We start from the raw sequence: 14,868 nt of genomic DNA, 5'->3' as shown, positions 1-14,868 counted from the left end.
ATAAAACAGGAAATCATTAACTTCCTTGAGCATAACAACAATGAACACACAAGCTACCAAAACCTGTGGGATACTGCAAAAGCAGTTTTGAGAGGAAAATTCATCACTTTAGATGCCTACATTCAAAAAACAGAAAGAGAGCACATCAACAATCTCACAAGAGATCTTATGGAGTTGGAAAAAGAAGAACAATCTAAGCCTAAACTCAGTAGAAGAAAAGAAATATCCAAAATCAAATCCGAGATCACTGAAATTGAAAACAAAAGAATCATTCTGAGAATTAATGAAACAAGGAGTTGGTTTTTTGAAAAAATATATAAAATAGATAAACCATTGGCCAGACTAACGAGGAACAGAAAAGTAAAATCTCTAGTAACCTCAATCAAAAATGATCAAGGGGAAATAACAACTGATCCCACAGAGATACAAGAGATCATCTCTGAATACTACCAGAAATTCTATGCCCAGAAATTTGACAATGTGAAGGAAATGGATCAATATTTGGAATCACACCCTCTCCCTAGACTGAGCCAGGAAGAAATAGAGCTCCTGAACAGACCAATTTCAAGCACTGAGATCAAAGAAACAATAGAAAAGCTTCCAACCAAAAAATGCCCTGGTCCAGATGGCTTCACTCCAGAATTCTATCAAACCTTCAAGGAAGAGCTTATTCCTGTACTGCAGAAATTATTCTAAAAAATTGAGGAAGAAGGAATCTTCCCCAACACATTCTATGAAGCAAACATCACCCTGATACCAAAACCAGGAAAAGACCCAAACAAAAAGGAGAATTTCAGACCAATCTCACTCATGAACATAGACGCAAAAATTCTCAACAAAATCCTAGCCAATAGATTACAGCTTATTATCAAAAAAGTCATTCATCATGATCAAGTAGGCTTCATCCCAGGGATGCAAGGCTGGTTTAACATACGCAAGTCCATAAACGTTATCCACCATATTAACAGAGGCAAAAATAAAGATCATATGATCCTCTCAATAGATGCAGAAAAAGCATTTGATAAAATCCAGCATCCTTTTCTAATTAGAACACTGAAGAGTATAGGCATAGGTGGCACATTTCTAAAACCGATGGAAGCTATCTATGACAAACCCACAGCCAATATTTTACTGAATGGAGTAAAACTGAAAGCTTTTCATCTTAGAACTGGAACCAGACAAGGTTGTCCTCTGTCACCTTTACTATTCAACGTAGTGCTGGAAGTTCTAGCCAATACAATTAGGCAAGACAAGGAAATAAAGGGAATCCAAATGGGAGCAGAGGAGGTCAAACTCTCCCTCTTTGCTGACGACATGATTTTATACTTAGAGAACCCCAAAGACTCAACCACAAGACTCCTAGAAGTCATCAAAAAATACAGTAATGTTTCAGGATATAAAATCAATGTCCCCAAGTCAGTAGTCTTTGTATACACCAATAACAGTCAAGATGAGAAGCTAATTAAGGACACAACTCCCTTCACCATAGTTTCAAAGAAAATGAAATACGTAGGAATATACCTAGCGAAGGAGGTGAAGGACCTCTATAAAGAAAACTGTGAACTCCTCAGAAAGGAAATAGCAGAGGATATTAACAAATGGAAGAACATACCATGCTCATGGACGGGAAGAATCAACATTGTTAAAATGTCTATACTTCACAAAGCAATTTACCTATTTAATGCCATTCCTATCAAAATACCAACATCGTACTTTCAAGATTGGGAAAAAATGATTCTGCGTTTTGTATGGAACCGGAAAAAAACCCATATAGCTAAGACACTTCTTAGTAATAAAAATAAAGCTGGGGACATCAGCATACCAGATTTTAGTCTGTACTACAAAGCCACAGTGGTCAAGACAGCATGGTACTGGCACAAAAACAGAGACATAGACACTTGGAATCGAATTGAAAACCAAGAAATGAAACTAAGATCTTACAACCACCTAATCTTCGAGAAACCAAACAAGAACATACCTTGGGGGAAAGACTCCCTATTCAATAAATGGTGTTGGGAGAACTGGATATCCACATGTAAAAGACTGAAACTGGACCCACACCTTTCCCCACTCACAAAAATTGATTCAAGATGGATAAAGGACTTAAATTTAAGGCATGAAACAATAAAAATCCTCCAAGAAAGCATAGGAAAAACACTGGAAGATATTGGCCTGGGGAAAGACTTCATGAAGAAGATTGCCACGGCTATTGCAACAACAACAAAAATAAACAAATGGGACTTCATTAAACTGAAAAGCTTCTGTACAGCCAAGGAGACAATAACCAAAGCAAAGAGACAACCTACACAATGGGAAAGGATATTTGCATATTTTCAATCAGACAAAAGCTTGATAACTAGGATCTATAGAGAACTCAAATTAATCCACATGAAAAAAGCCAACAATCCCATATATCAATGGGCAAGAGACATGAATAGAACTTTCTCTAAGGATGACAGACGAATGGCTAACAAACACATTAAAAAAATGTTCATTATCTCTATATATTAGAGAAATGCAAATCAAAACAACCCTGAGATATCATCTAACCCCAGTGAGAATGGCCCACATCACCAAATCTCAAAACTGCAGATGCTGGCGTGGATGTGGAGAGAAGGGAACACTTTTACACTGCTGGTGGGACTGCAAACTAGTACAACCTTTCTGGAAGGAAGTATGGAGAAACCTCAAAGCACTCAAGCTAGACCTCCCATTTGATCCTGCAATCCCATTACTGGGCATCTACCCAGAAGGAAAAAAAATTCTTTTATCATAAGGACACTTGTACTAGACTGTTTATTGCAGCTCAATTGACAATCGCCAAAATGTGGAAATAGCCTAAATGCCCACCAACCCAGGAATGGATTAACAAGCTGTGGTATATGTATACCATGGAATACTATTCAGCCATTAAAAAAAATGGAGACTTTACATCTTTCGTATTAACCTGGATGGACGTGGAAGACATTATTCTTAGTAAAGCATCACAAAAATGGAGAAGCATGAATCCTATGTACTCAATTTTGATATGAGGACAATTAATGACAATTAAGGTTATGAGGGCGGGAACGCAGAAAGAGGGACGGAGGGAGAAGGGTGGGGCCTTGGTGTGTGTCACACTTTATGGGGGCAAGACATGATTGCAAGAGGGACTTTACCTAACAATTGCAATCAGTGTAACCTGGCTTATTGTACCCTCAATGAATCCCCAACAATGAAAAAAAAGAAAAGAATGTTGAAGGTGGATGACCATGCTCTTCTGGCTTGGAAGGGTGCAGCTGAAAGTCTGCAGTCATTCTAATGGCTCTGCCTCTACAGGTCAGTTGGCACTTACTCCTGGCTGCTTGCAGAATTTCTTCTTTCATCTTGACTTTGGACAGGCTAATTACAATGTGTCTTAGAGAGGCTCTGTTTGAGTTGAGATGACCTGGGCTTCAATATGCATTAGAAAGGAGTGTGTCAGGGTCTTTAGTACAACTTGGGGAGTTTTCATTCATGATAGTCTTCAATAAGGCTTGCATTTCTTTGGGACAATCTTCTTCCCCTTCAGGGATCCCTGTTATTTGCATGTTTGAACGCTTCATGGACTCTCCTATTTTTCTAAGTGCCTATTCTGTTTTCTGTCTCTTCTATCTCAGTTAACTAGAAAACTTTATCCTCTAGCTCTAAGGTTCTTTCTTCTCCATCATCTAACCTATTTTTTATACTTTCTACTACATCTTTACATTCTCTGATTGTCTCCTTCATTCCTCAAGCTCTGCCACATCCTTTCTATAGTCTACATACCTCTCATCCAACTTTTGGTTCCATCTTTCCATTTTCTCAGCCATTCCCTTTATGGTCTTTATCATCCATATTTTAAATTCCCTTTCTGTCAAAACCATTAATTCTTTATAGGTAGAGTCTTCTACAGTAGCTGCCTCATGGTCCCTTGGGGGAGTTTCTCTGTTTTGGTTTTTCATGTTGCCCTAATTTTTCTGTTGGTTCTTCCTCATGTGTTCTTTCTACTTGTTCACCTCCTTGTCCTTCTTTTTTCCTTCTCACTTCCTCCTTTGCTTGAAATTACCTTGTCTCAGAACATGGTAACAGTTTTTCAAGGTGATCCAGGTCCAAGGGAAAAGGATGTAATTCTGCTTTCTCCTAAATAAATTTCTCTTTATCTTCTATCTCCTTTTAATTCAACATAATCTTTTTAAGTTTCTTTAAAATATGTGAAACAGCCTACAGTTAGACCCATATTTGCTTTTATGAAATATAATAATGTCAAATGTCTTCTCTTATTTGATTATTTCTAAAAGGCATATTATGCCATCTGAGGAATTCAATTTACTACTACAAGTGTTGTGGTTTAGAATGTTAGAACTACAAAGAAAGCATTATTTAAATAACCCTATAATCCAGAGATGTTGACTCATTTGCCAATGGTCATACAGTTAGTTAATGAAAAATTTAATAATATAATTAGACCCACAGACTTCCAGGCCAATGGTCTTTCCACCATACTATTGTGCCACATTGACATCAGTTATTGATAGTGATTCTTGATCTTCCTTTTTCTAATAAATCTAATGCAGGCAACTTTATAACCCATCAGTTCTCTGTGTCTGAGCCTAATGTTTTTGAAAGCTAGAAACACTCTATCTTGAATTAATGTTAAACCAAATACTTTTATCCTATTTACCTCTCATGGGAGATTTCATGGCAGCTTCTACCATTCCCACCAGAAGTTGGAGACTCTTGGGGTCTTGAGCCAGTCCAGATGCAAAGGCTGCCAGGGCATCGGCATGACGTCCAAGGTACTGGAGGGCAACACCCTGTCGGAAGTACGCCTAGAAATAAAGAAAATATAATATGTGTTTTACTAATTACACTGGCTTCAACATAGCTGATCGTGATTCTTTACTAAAACAGTAGGTCAGCAGAACTAAGATTGAGCTGCCCTTGGTTCAAAAACCAAGTAAACAATTTGTAATCAAACCAACTGATTTCTTTTAACATCATAAAATGTGTGCTTATTTCTTTCAGGCAATTTGTAGTTAAATCTTTCACTCTTTTCAATTCTATGACATTTACCAATTTTATGACATTCTTTGGTATTTATTCATATATTGCTTGTGCTGTTTTTGATGATTTAAAAAATATTTCTTATCCCATTTTTAATGCATAAGCTCCTGAAGGAGAGGGAATTGTAGATTTATTTATATTTTTATTTTATATTTACCCTTATACAACTAAAAGAAAAAAATTAATGTGTCATTACTACTAAAATGATTTTAATAATGAATAACGCAACATGGCTACATACTTTTAATGTGGTGTTTCAGACATAATATTTAAAATTAGTTACTTAAAATGTGTACTTTGCTTAGAAACAAACATTGCCCTTTGGTTAACTGGGTTTGTTTAAAAACTAGTATTATCATCTGTGATGACAGGAAAACACTTCTCCTTCCAACTAACTGCAGAAAAGGCCAAAGAATTAACAAAATACTTAAGTTTAGAAATTAAATATTTAAATTTTTGAATAGTTTTAAGAAACTGCATTTTGTTTTTAAATATACAGGGTAAAACTAATTAAATGCAAAGTGTTACTAGTATGCAACCAGCAAAGGACCTTGTACCTAATTAAATAATACATAGAAATAACATTATTAATGCATGCATTGCTTATATGACAATATCTGCTTCTAAAATACTTGGCTTTCTATTCAACTGAAATACTATTACAATATTGTTTCTAACACAAACTTAACTTTTTTTACAGTCCAAAATACTTTGAAATTGCCACAAGTTTTATTCAAGGGATTTAAATGAATTTTTAGGCTCTTAAAAGTATCACTCAATAAATAATAATTTTATAATTTTATAGTGCACATGGATACACACAGTAAGACAGAGAGAACCTTTTACTACAAAATATATTTTATCTTATTTTATTTTTATAATGACTCTTTGTGGTAATTTAAGATAGGCAACACTATTCAGTGTTTGTATTAAGAAACAATCCATCAACAGAATGAATATTTAAATTATTATGGGCTATTCAGGCTTCTATTAGTTTAACCTATCAGCAGCTGTTAAAACTCAGAACTAGTAAGACAGTAACTTGTAAATGCACTTCATTACTAATTCATAAAGTCACTTCCTTTCACTGGACTCAGCCACTGTTTTAATATTTAATGTGTTTACAAACATTTTTCATGTCACATTTTAGGTGGTTTCCATAATGCAAGACGCAGCGGTATATTCCAATTAAAAACGACTATGGTTTACATACAAGTCTAAAAATTCTATATTAAATTCAAACTGAAAATACACACACTTATCTGTATTTATATATATAAATATGCCAAATATGTATGAACTATAAATATTTCCTGAAAGACAAAAAAAGTCTGTTAGTTATTGATTTCAGGTATATATCATAGGAAACACAAAAATCTTACATTAACCTCAATGAATTCTGGTAACTTCTTGTGTATTTAAGGCCAAAGTTTATCATTCATTACTTGACTGAGAGAGCAAATGATTTCCCTGTCTGCCAAGTAAAATCACTGAAAAGAATGATTTAGCTATGCGTTAGCGAGTAGGCAAAATTCAGTGTTAAATGCAAGCTATGATCTCATATTCACACAGCAGCTCAAGAAAAGTGTTACATTTTGTTTTCTCGGGACACTTAAAAATTAGTGAAAAGGTAACACTGGACCATGCCTCCCACAATCTTTTGCTTTCTTTTCTCAGGAGAAGGGTTTTAAAGGTATAAAAAATAAGGCTCAAAGGTCTCTGTTTGTCCTCCCTAATCCCCTTCCAGAGACCCTAATCCAACTTTCTAAATCAGTTGAAAGCTTAGAGTTGTATCCCTGTCAAGGTAGCATAATGACACACTCTGCTCCAAACTCATACAGTGGGGCTCCCCCAGCTTTTTTCCATTGCACGTACAAATAACTGTTGGATAAAAATGAGCTGTTTACACTTTTATAAGAGATGTATCACCACGGAGTTCAAGCTGATGATAAAATCTAGACTGTAGGTTACTGGGATAGAACAAACAGTACAGTGCAGTGCTTAGCAGAACATAACTACTCAATGAAATTAGCTATTTCCATTAGTAATGGAAAAAGAAACTTAATAAGAACACACAATTATAAACTAACAGAATACAAGGCAGCCCAATAAATATTTTAAAATATTTTAGTGTTTAATATAATATTGCTGTTTGGGCGGCACCTGTAGCTCAATGAGTAGGGTGTCACCACATACACTGAAGCTGGTGGGTTCAAGCCCAGCCAGGGCCAGGTAGACAACAATGATGACTGCAACCAAAAAATAGCCAGGCATTGTGGTGGGCTCCTATAGTCCCAGCTACTTGGGAGGCTGAGGCAGGAAAATTACTTAAGCCCAAGAGTTTGAGGTTGCTCAAACAATGAGCTGTGACACCATCGTGCTATGCCCAGGGTACCATAGTGAGACTCTGTCTCAAAAAATATATATATTTTAAAATATGTTAGTATTTAATATAATATCGCGGTTTGGGCGGCACCTGTAGCTCAGTGAGTAGGGTGCCACCACATACACTGAGGCTGGTGGGTTCAAATAACAGCCCAAGTCCTTTGGCCCAGATGAGTGATGATGTAAACTATGTTCACAGGTGCATGTGTATATTTATATCATAAAATATTTAACAAATACATGTAATATGCAATGATATAGAAATAAGACTGTATACCCACATGCACAATGCATTATCTATTACTTAGTTTGAGCGTTTGCAAATAATCTCCCTTTGAGTTTTATTTAATCTATTTTCCTTCTTCCTCCTCTTTTACATCTTTTTTCTCTTTTCTAGCCTCTTCTTTATTTCCACCTTCTTCTGTTCCATCTTCCTCTTTATCTTCCTTGCCTTTTCCATGTTTTTCCTTTTTTTTTAAATCTCCTGTCTGTCTTCTTTTTTTCCCTTTTCCATCTTCTTTCTCTCTTTGGTCTTCTTTCTTTCTTTCTTTCTTTCTTTCTTTCTTTCTTTCTTTTTTCATCTTCTCTTTTCCCTTTTTGTCCCCCTTTCCATCTCCTTCTTTCCCTTCCTTGCCTTCAACTTTGTTTTTGTTTCCATCTTCTCCTTTCTCTTCTTCTTCGCTTTGATCTTATTCATCTCCTTTGTGATTTTCATCCTTTTCTCCTGTTGGTTGCCACTACTTCTTTATTTTCTCCTCCCTTTCCTTCAACATCTTCAATTTGTTCTTCTTTTATATTTTCAAATATTATATTTTAATATTCCTAATCTATCTTTCACATTTTTCAGTTTATTTCTTTGTTTTGAGACAGAGTCTCACTCTGTCACCCTGGGTAGAGTGCTGTGGCACCATAGCTCACAGCAACCTGACACTTTTGGGCTTAAGCAATCCTCTTGCCTCAGCCTCTGGAATAGGTAGTACTACAGGTGTGTGCCACCAGCCTGGTGAGTTTTTCTATTTTTCGGTAGAGATGGGGTCTTAACTCTTGCTCAGGCTGGTCTACAATACCTGAGCTCAAGCAATCCACCTGCCCAGAGTGCAAAGATTACAGGCATGAGCTACCGCTCCTGGCCTGTCTTTCACTTTTTGAATTTGAACTTTTTTACATCTTCTAAAGAATAATTACCCCTATCCATAACATGGTGTATACCTGCTTGCCAATATATACTTTCCATATAATCACCATCTTTGTTCTACAATGTTTATAAATCATATAACCTTTTACTAAATTTTCCTTGATTATTTTATTTTTAAAATGAGTAGAAATAGAGAAAATATAAATGCTGATTCTAGTTTTTCAAAAGCAGCAGCAGTGATTTATAATTTGGTACAAGTGGGTGAAAAATAAAAATGATTACAGGAAGCCGAAACCAGAAAACTTTTTTTTTTTTTTTTTTTTTTGAGACAGGGTCTCCCCCTATTGCCCAGGTTAGAGTGCAATGGTCTCATCATAGCTCACTGCAACTTTAAACTCCTGGGCTCAAATGGTCTTCTTGCATAGGTCTCTCAAAGTGCTAGGATCACAGGCCTGAGCCGCCTCTCCCAGCCCCAAACCAGAAAACTTTTAACATCACCGTGTGTACACAAAACAACTCTGTTCAACTATGATGGAGAAGAATAAAATTAGAGAATATGTAAAAAATGGTTTTAAAAGAAAGATAATCTCAGATTTTATTTTTTAGTTCTCTTGGGATTAACATTCCCCAGTTGCTTAACATGTCAGTCTTTTGCTTGATATTTCCATAGTTGACTTTCATATACTTTTTCAGGAATGTATTATATGGATAAACAAAAGGGTGCACATATCACTTAAAACAGATAGTCATCATAAGAGAAAAATGTAAATATATGTATATATATTACCTACTATGAAGCTAATATAGTTTATATACTTGTATAATATATTATGTCTCTTCATTTACATAAAAATGAAAGAACTGGATACACATCCTCCGTAAGTTTTCACAGTATTGTAACAAATAGCCACCGCCACTGGCATGAATACAAACACGCAAATTACTTCACCTATAGATTTGTTTCATTTAGAACAAGGGGGAATTTATCCAGAATAGGACTATCCAATACAACCTTCTGCTTTGATGGAAATATCCTCTGTATTGCTTGATAATGGTAATCTCTTCTGGCCACTGAGCACTTGCAGTGTGCCTAATATGACTAAGAACCCTCGTTTTAAGAATCTCATTTGGATTACTTTTATTTGTGTGCCCCTGGCCAAGTGACCTAACTTTTCCAAACTTCATGCTCCATTTCCACTTATAGAAGAGATGATAATGATGACCTCAAAGGATTGTAATAATGATTGCTAATTAATATGAAATAAAAAATACAGAGTAGACACTTTTTAAAATATTTAACAGAAATGAATCCCTCACTGACTGTGTCACACTAGATTTGACATCTGCTTTTTTTATAAAAGGCATCACCTTTTATAAAGTGCGTGAGGGGCTGACAAAAATTACAAAAATTAACGGTCATAATGACCACTTTGAGTCACTGAGGAAGTAGTTAATTTATGTTTGTCATCTTCTCTTTCAAAAGCCTATGTAATAGGTAATACATTTGAGAGAAATTTTTCAGTCAAAATTGTTTTTTAAATGTTTACACTTGGGCACTGTGTGTACACAAAACAACTGGGTAGGCTTCCCCTATCAAATAAGTTCATTATTCAGAACAAACATTAAATGTAGGTTGAATAGGTCCTTTTGCCTGGGTAGAAAAGAATAGGTGACGAAAAGTAGTAGGCTAAAAATCTGTCTAAAAGGAATGACTTCCTTTCAAGGACTTCATCCTGATATACACTGATTATTTGGATTATTACAGGGTTTTCTGAGGCCCACACCTGACACTCATCCTAGAATTTAAAAGAGCTCAATATTGTCATATCAGTCCTACATTATAAATTATCCTAAGTTTTACTACATACATGTAGGTATTTTATTTTCCAAAACTTTTGCTAAGGTATCATGTTTTGAACAGTTACTCTGTACCAGACAATGTGCCGGGTGTTTTCCGTGGTTTATTGTGCTAACTCTCACAAGTTACAAAACTTGCCCCAAATCATCAGCTACAAAATGAGACAAACCTCCTGCCATAGTCTCTCTTTCTATTTTGTACACTGCCTCTATGATAAAAGAAAAAAAAAATGGAGACTTTACATCCTTCGTATTAACCTGGATGGAAGTGGAAGACATTATTCTTAGTAAAGCATCACAAGAATGGAGAAGCATGAATCCTATGTACTCAATCTTGATATGAGGACAATTAATGACAATTAAGTTTATGGGGGGGGAAGCAGAAAGAGGGATGGAGGGAGGAGGGTGGGGCCTTAGTGTGTGTCACACTTTATGGGGGCAAGACATGATTGCAAGAGGGACTTTACCTAACAATTGCAATCAGCGTAACTGGCTTATTGTACCCTCAATGAATCCCCAACAATAAAAAAAAAAAAAAAAAAAAAAAGAATTAATGGCATGTGATTAACCTCTAAATTCCCAGCTTTTTGTCTGGGAATTCTTGTACGTATAATATTCGATGTATGGAGGCAGAAATGAAGGAAAATCAGAAGTGACACAGAAAATTTATGAACATGAATATTTAATCTCTATTCCATTAGCAACCTTTAATTGTAGAATAATTTTTAATGAATTGGATAGAGGGAAAATTCATTTCATTAACCTTTCATATAAATGTATTATTAGTGAACCAAATAGGCCACTGTACTTGCAACTCAGTTTGATGTTAATTAGATTACAGGCATTCAGTTTTAAATCAAAGAGAAACAAAAGGAGCCATCAGCAAACTTCTCAGCCAACGCTTGTCTGTTTGGTGGCTAAAATGGATTTTTACCAGCAATACAATTTGCTATGCTTCTCCTAAACTGCTTCTGTTTGCTGATCCCTTATATCAAAAATAAAAATAAAATAAGAATTTGAGAATCAACAAAGAGTACATTTTTCATGTGACAATGTGTTTTACATACTCAACTGAAAGGAAACATTCCAACCTCTCCAGAAAATGACATTTCTATTTTTTACTAGTCTATCATATCATATGCTGAAAGCACATGCAGAAAGATTAGGGGCTATTTTAGAAAACACCATTATTTAGTTTGGAACCCAGAGTCAGAGGCCCAAATGGCCTAAACATAATGTTCTAACCAAATCTGCAGCTGTGAATTGTTTTTCTCTCTAATGTTGGCTTTCGGTACACTTAGTATCAATTTATCAAGGAAGTCTGCTCTCAATTCTCATTGTCTCATAGTATATCAGCTCTTTCTTTCTGCAAAGTTAATTGTATCAAAGTGTTACTAGATGACAAGTTTATGAAAAAAATTGTATTTTTAAAAGGAATGAGAAATCTGATAAGAAGTTAAGGAAAAGATGAAATTCCAGTCAGGAATTAAATAACTATATGTAAGTGCCATTTTCTAGCACTGGAAGGATTCCCAAAGTTACAGTTTATGTCAGATTATAAACCCTGTGTACTATCATCTGAAGTCTCTCTTCTAAACTTTAAAATAAATAGTGAAAAAGTTTTCAGTCCCCTAGAGTACTGGTTCTGAACTTTCCATATCTTGTGCCTTCATTCGATGGGTGTGGTATAGCAAGCGTGTAAAGTCATGCCAAGAAGAAAACCAAGGAATTTCCTGGACATTCTCCAAGATATCATCTGGCTTCAGCATGAGCTCTGTGCCCCTGCCCTACCACTCCTCTCTCTACCCTAGAATACAGAGAATGTGTGCTTTCACATACATAACCTGGTCCTGGGAACTGTGGTAAAACCAGAAGCAAGTGGAAAAAAATAATGGTGGGCAGAGAGAATGGCAGATTAAGAAAAACACTGAAGCCAACTATGTGGATATTGAACCTATCTAAATTCTCACTAATAGTTTAAAAAACAAAAAAAAAGGCATCTCAGCTACCACAACATAGCTATTCCTAAACCATGCCAGATTTTTTATTTTCTTTGAGACTGAGTCTCATTCTGTCGCCTGGGTAGAGTGCTGTGGGATCATAGCTCACAGCAACCTTAAACTCTTGGGCTTAAGCCATCTTCATGCCTCAGCTTCCCAAGTTGGGACTATAGGCTCTGGCTACAACACCTGGCTAGTTTTTCTATATTTAGTAGAGATGGGGTCTTGCTCTTGCTCAGGCTGGTCTCACGCTCCTAAACTCAGGTGATCCATCCACATTGGCCTCCCATAAACCATGCCAGATTAATGGGAATTAGTTCCTTCCAGAAAGTAGTCAATGAAAATTATTAACATAAACAGCTGTACACTGGGATATGGGAACACTGTATAAGGATTCTTCAGGCAGATAAAATTCCACCATTAATGACTGTTTCTATCTTTCTGTTTAGCAACTCTTGCTTCTCCCTGAAATTATCAAATAAAGAGTCCATAGCATTACACCAGAATAAAAGAGCAAAGCCATATAAAAATAGCACATATCTTGTGACATGTCAAAGTTATTTGAAATTTTTGAGAATTTTTTAATTAATAAGCCTTATTTTTAGAGCAAATTTTAGGTTCATAGCAAAATTGAACTAAAAGTATAGAACATTCCCATGTATCCTCTGCCCTCACATATGTATAATCTCCCCTACTACTGACAATCTGTACCACAGTGGTACAATTGTTATAATCTGTGGAGAATTATTTTTATATAAAAAATTATAAAAGAAAATGAAGAGCTTATAGCATTTTCTTAAAAGAGAAAATATAAAGAAATGTCCACCTCCACTCCTCCTAAAGCTCCAATCCTTGGAATAATCTCTCTCTCTTGGCTTTAGGTGTTTGGGAAAGTAGGAGTTTGAGAAATACCGCCTAAACCACTGACAACTAATACCTGTGCCAATGGCTTCAACTGCGAGCTAAGAATAAGAGTAAAGCATATCCATTTGAGGCTGAACACAGTAGCTCACACCTATAATCCCAGCACTTTGGGAGAGTGAGGCAGGAGAATGCTTGATGCCAGGAGTTCAAGACCAGCCTGGGCAACATAGCAATACATGATCTCTACCCCCCCCCCAAAAAAAAAAAATTAATTAGCCAGGCAGGAGAGCTGGCACCTGTAGTCCCAGCTTCTCAGGAGGCGGAGGTAGGAGGATCACTTGAGCCCAGGAGTTTGAGGTTACAATGAGTTACGACTGGGCCAGTGCACTCTAGCCTAGGTAACAGAGCGACATACTACCTATAAGAAAAGAAAAAGAACATGCGTTTGAGGAAGGTACATGAACCGGTTACCTGGGCAAGTGGTAACAACAGGGATAAAAGGTAAAAATATGTACCTAAAACACATAAATATTTCTCACCTGTTTTTCCAAACAATAAACTTTTCGGCCTCCCTCTTTCCTCTTCTCATGTTATATACCCTTTCTACCTTGGCACATGTGTGTGAGGGTGCCACATATCAAAATGAAAAGCAAGAAAATAAAAGTGACTGCTTCTCAATATTTACTAGAACAAAAATACAGCATACTTTATATCTTTTCAAAAAGAAAAAGGTTCCAGTCTAAGCAAGATGGAGTATGTACACTCTACCCAATGTTTTCTACTGAATATAATTATATCCTAGAAGCACTTCAGAGAATAGCTCTTTGAGGACTCTGAAGTGTAGGTGAATCAAAGGAGACCAAAATTCAAAGTAATGCCAAGTCAGCAGTGGGTTTCCTGTATTGGTTTGGTTTTTCTTTCCTATCTGGAATTGCACAGCTTGGATTCAAAGGCAGCTCAAAATCAGGCTGCACTCACGGGTACAAACAGGACGTACTCCAAGAAAGACCTTCTCATTCTGGCCAGAACATAAGGGGACTCCAAAAGGTAAGAAAGAGCAGAGAAAATCTTCTGTTTTTTAAATCATCTTTATATTCTCTCCCAGCCCACACTCTAAGGCAAGCCAGCAGTGCTAGGGATGGCAACAACAGTGGCTGATGGGCCAGCATCTAAAATTCTGGGGAAGGGGCCCCTTCTTCTACCCACAGAACAGTTTCTGCTCTCTCACTGCTTGATACCTCTTCTCATATAGATGTAATTACAGGATATGCATGGCAACAAAGGAAAACTAAAGTGCTAACTTTGGGTCAGAGACTGGAAGTAGGGGAAAGAGCCAGATAATTGGAAAGTATCAGAAAGATTAGATATAGGAGGGAGCTCCTGAGAGCAATCTCATAAAGTGGTGTATGGATACCCTAAATAGCATATCAAAGGCTTTGAGAACTAAGCTACAAGGGAGGGTACCATCCAGTTCTCAGACTGACCACTCAGTGGTGCCTAAGAAAAAACAGGTCCTCCAAGAACAACAAAGGCTTTAAAAACTTACATGACATTGAAACCAAA

General features: G+C 36.3%; 1 protein-coding gene across 5 annotated transcripts in view; it reads right to left on the bottom strand.

Moving 5' to 3' along the window:
* Positions 1–14,868, bottom strand: part of LOC128583199 (tetratricopeptide repeat protein 28) — an 882,203-nt gene that overhangs the window by 427,043 nt on the left and 440,292 nt on the right. For all 5 annotated transcript variants that reach the window (XR_008379421.1, XR_008379422.1, XM_053587214.1 and 2 more), the window contains one exon: positions 4,682–4,829. Coding sequence is in view for 3 of the 5 variants with exons in the window: in XM_053587214.1 (XP_053443189.1) it covers positions 4,682–4,829 (148 nt within the window). In the remaining 2 variants the exon portion in view is untranslated. The remainder of the gene's footprint in view (positions 1–4,681; positions 4,830–14,868) is intronic.

The sequence above is a fragment of the Nycticebus coucang genome, chromosome 4 (genome assembly GCF_027406575.1).
Source record: "Nycticebus coucang isolate mNycCou1 chromosome 4, mNycCou1.pri, whole genome shotgun sequence".
Classification (NCBI taxonomy): Eukaryota; Metazoa; Chordata; class Mammalia; order Primates; family Lorisidae; genus Nycticebus; species Nycticebus coucang.
The sequence above is the reverse complement of the archived record's forward strand: the minus strand, read 5'-3'. Positions and strand labels throughout refer to the sequence as shown.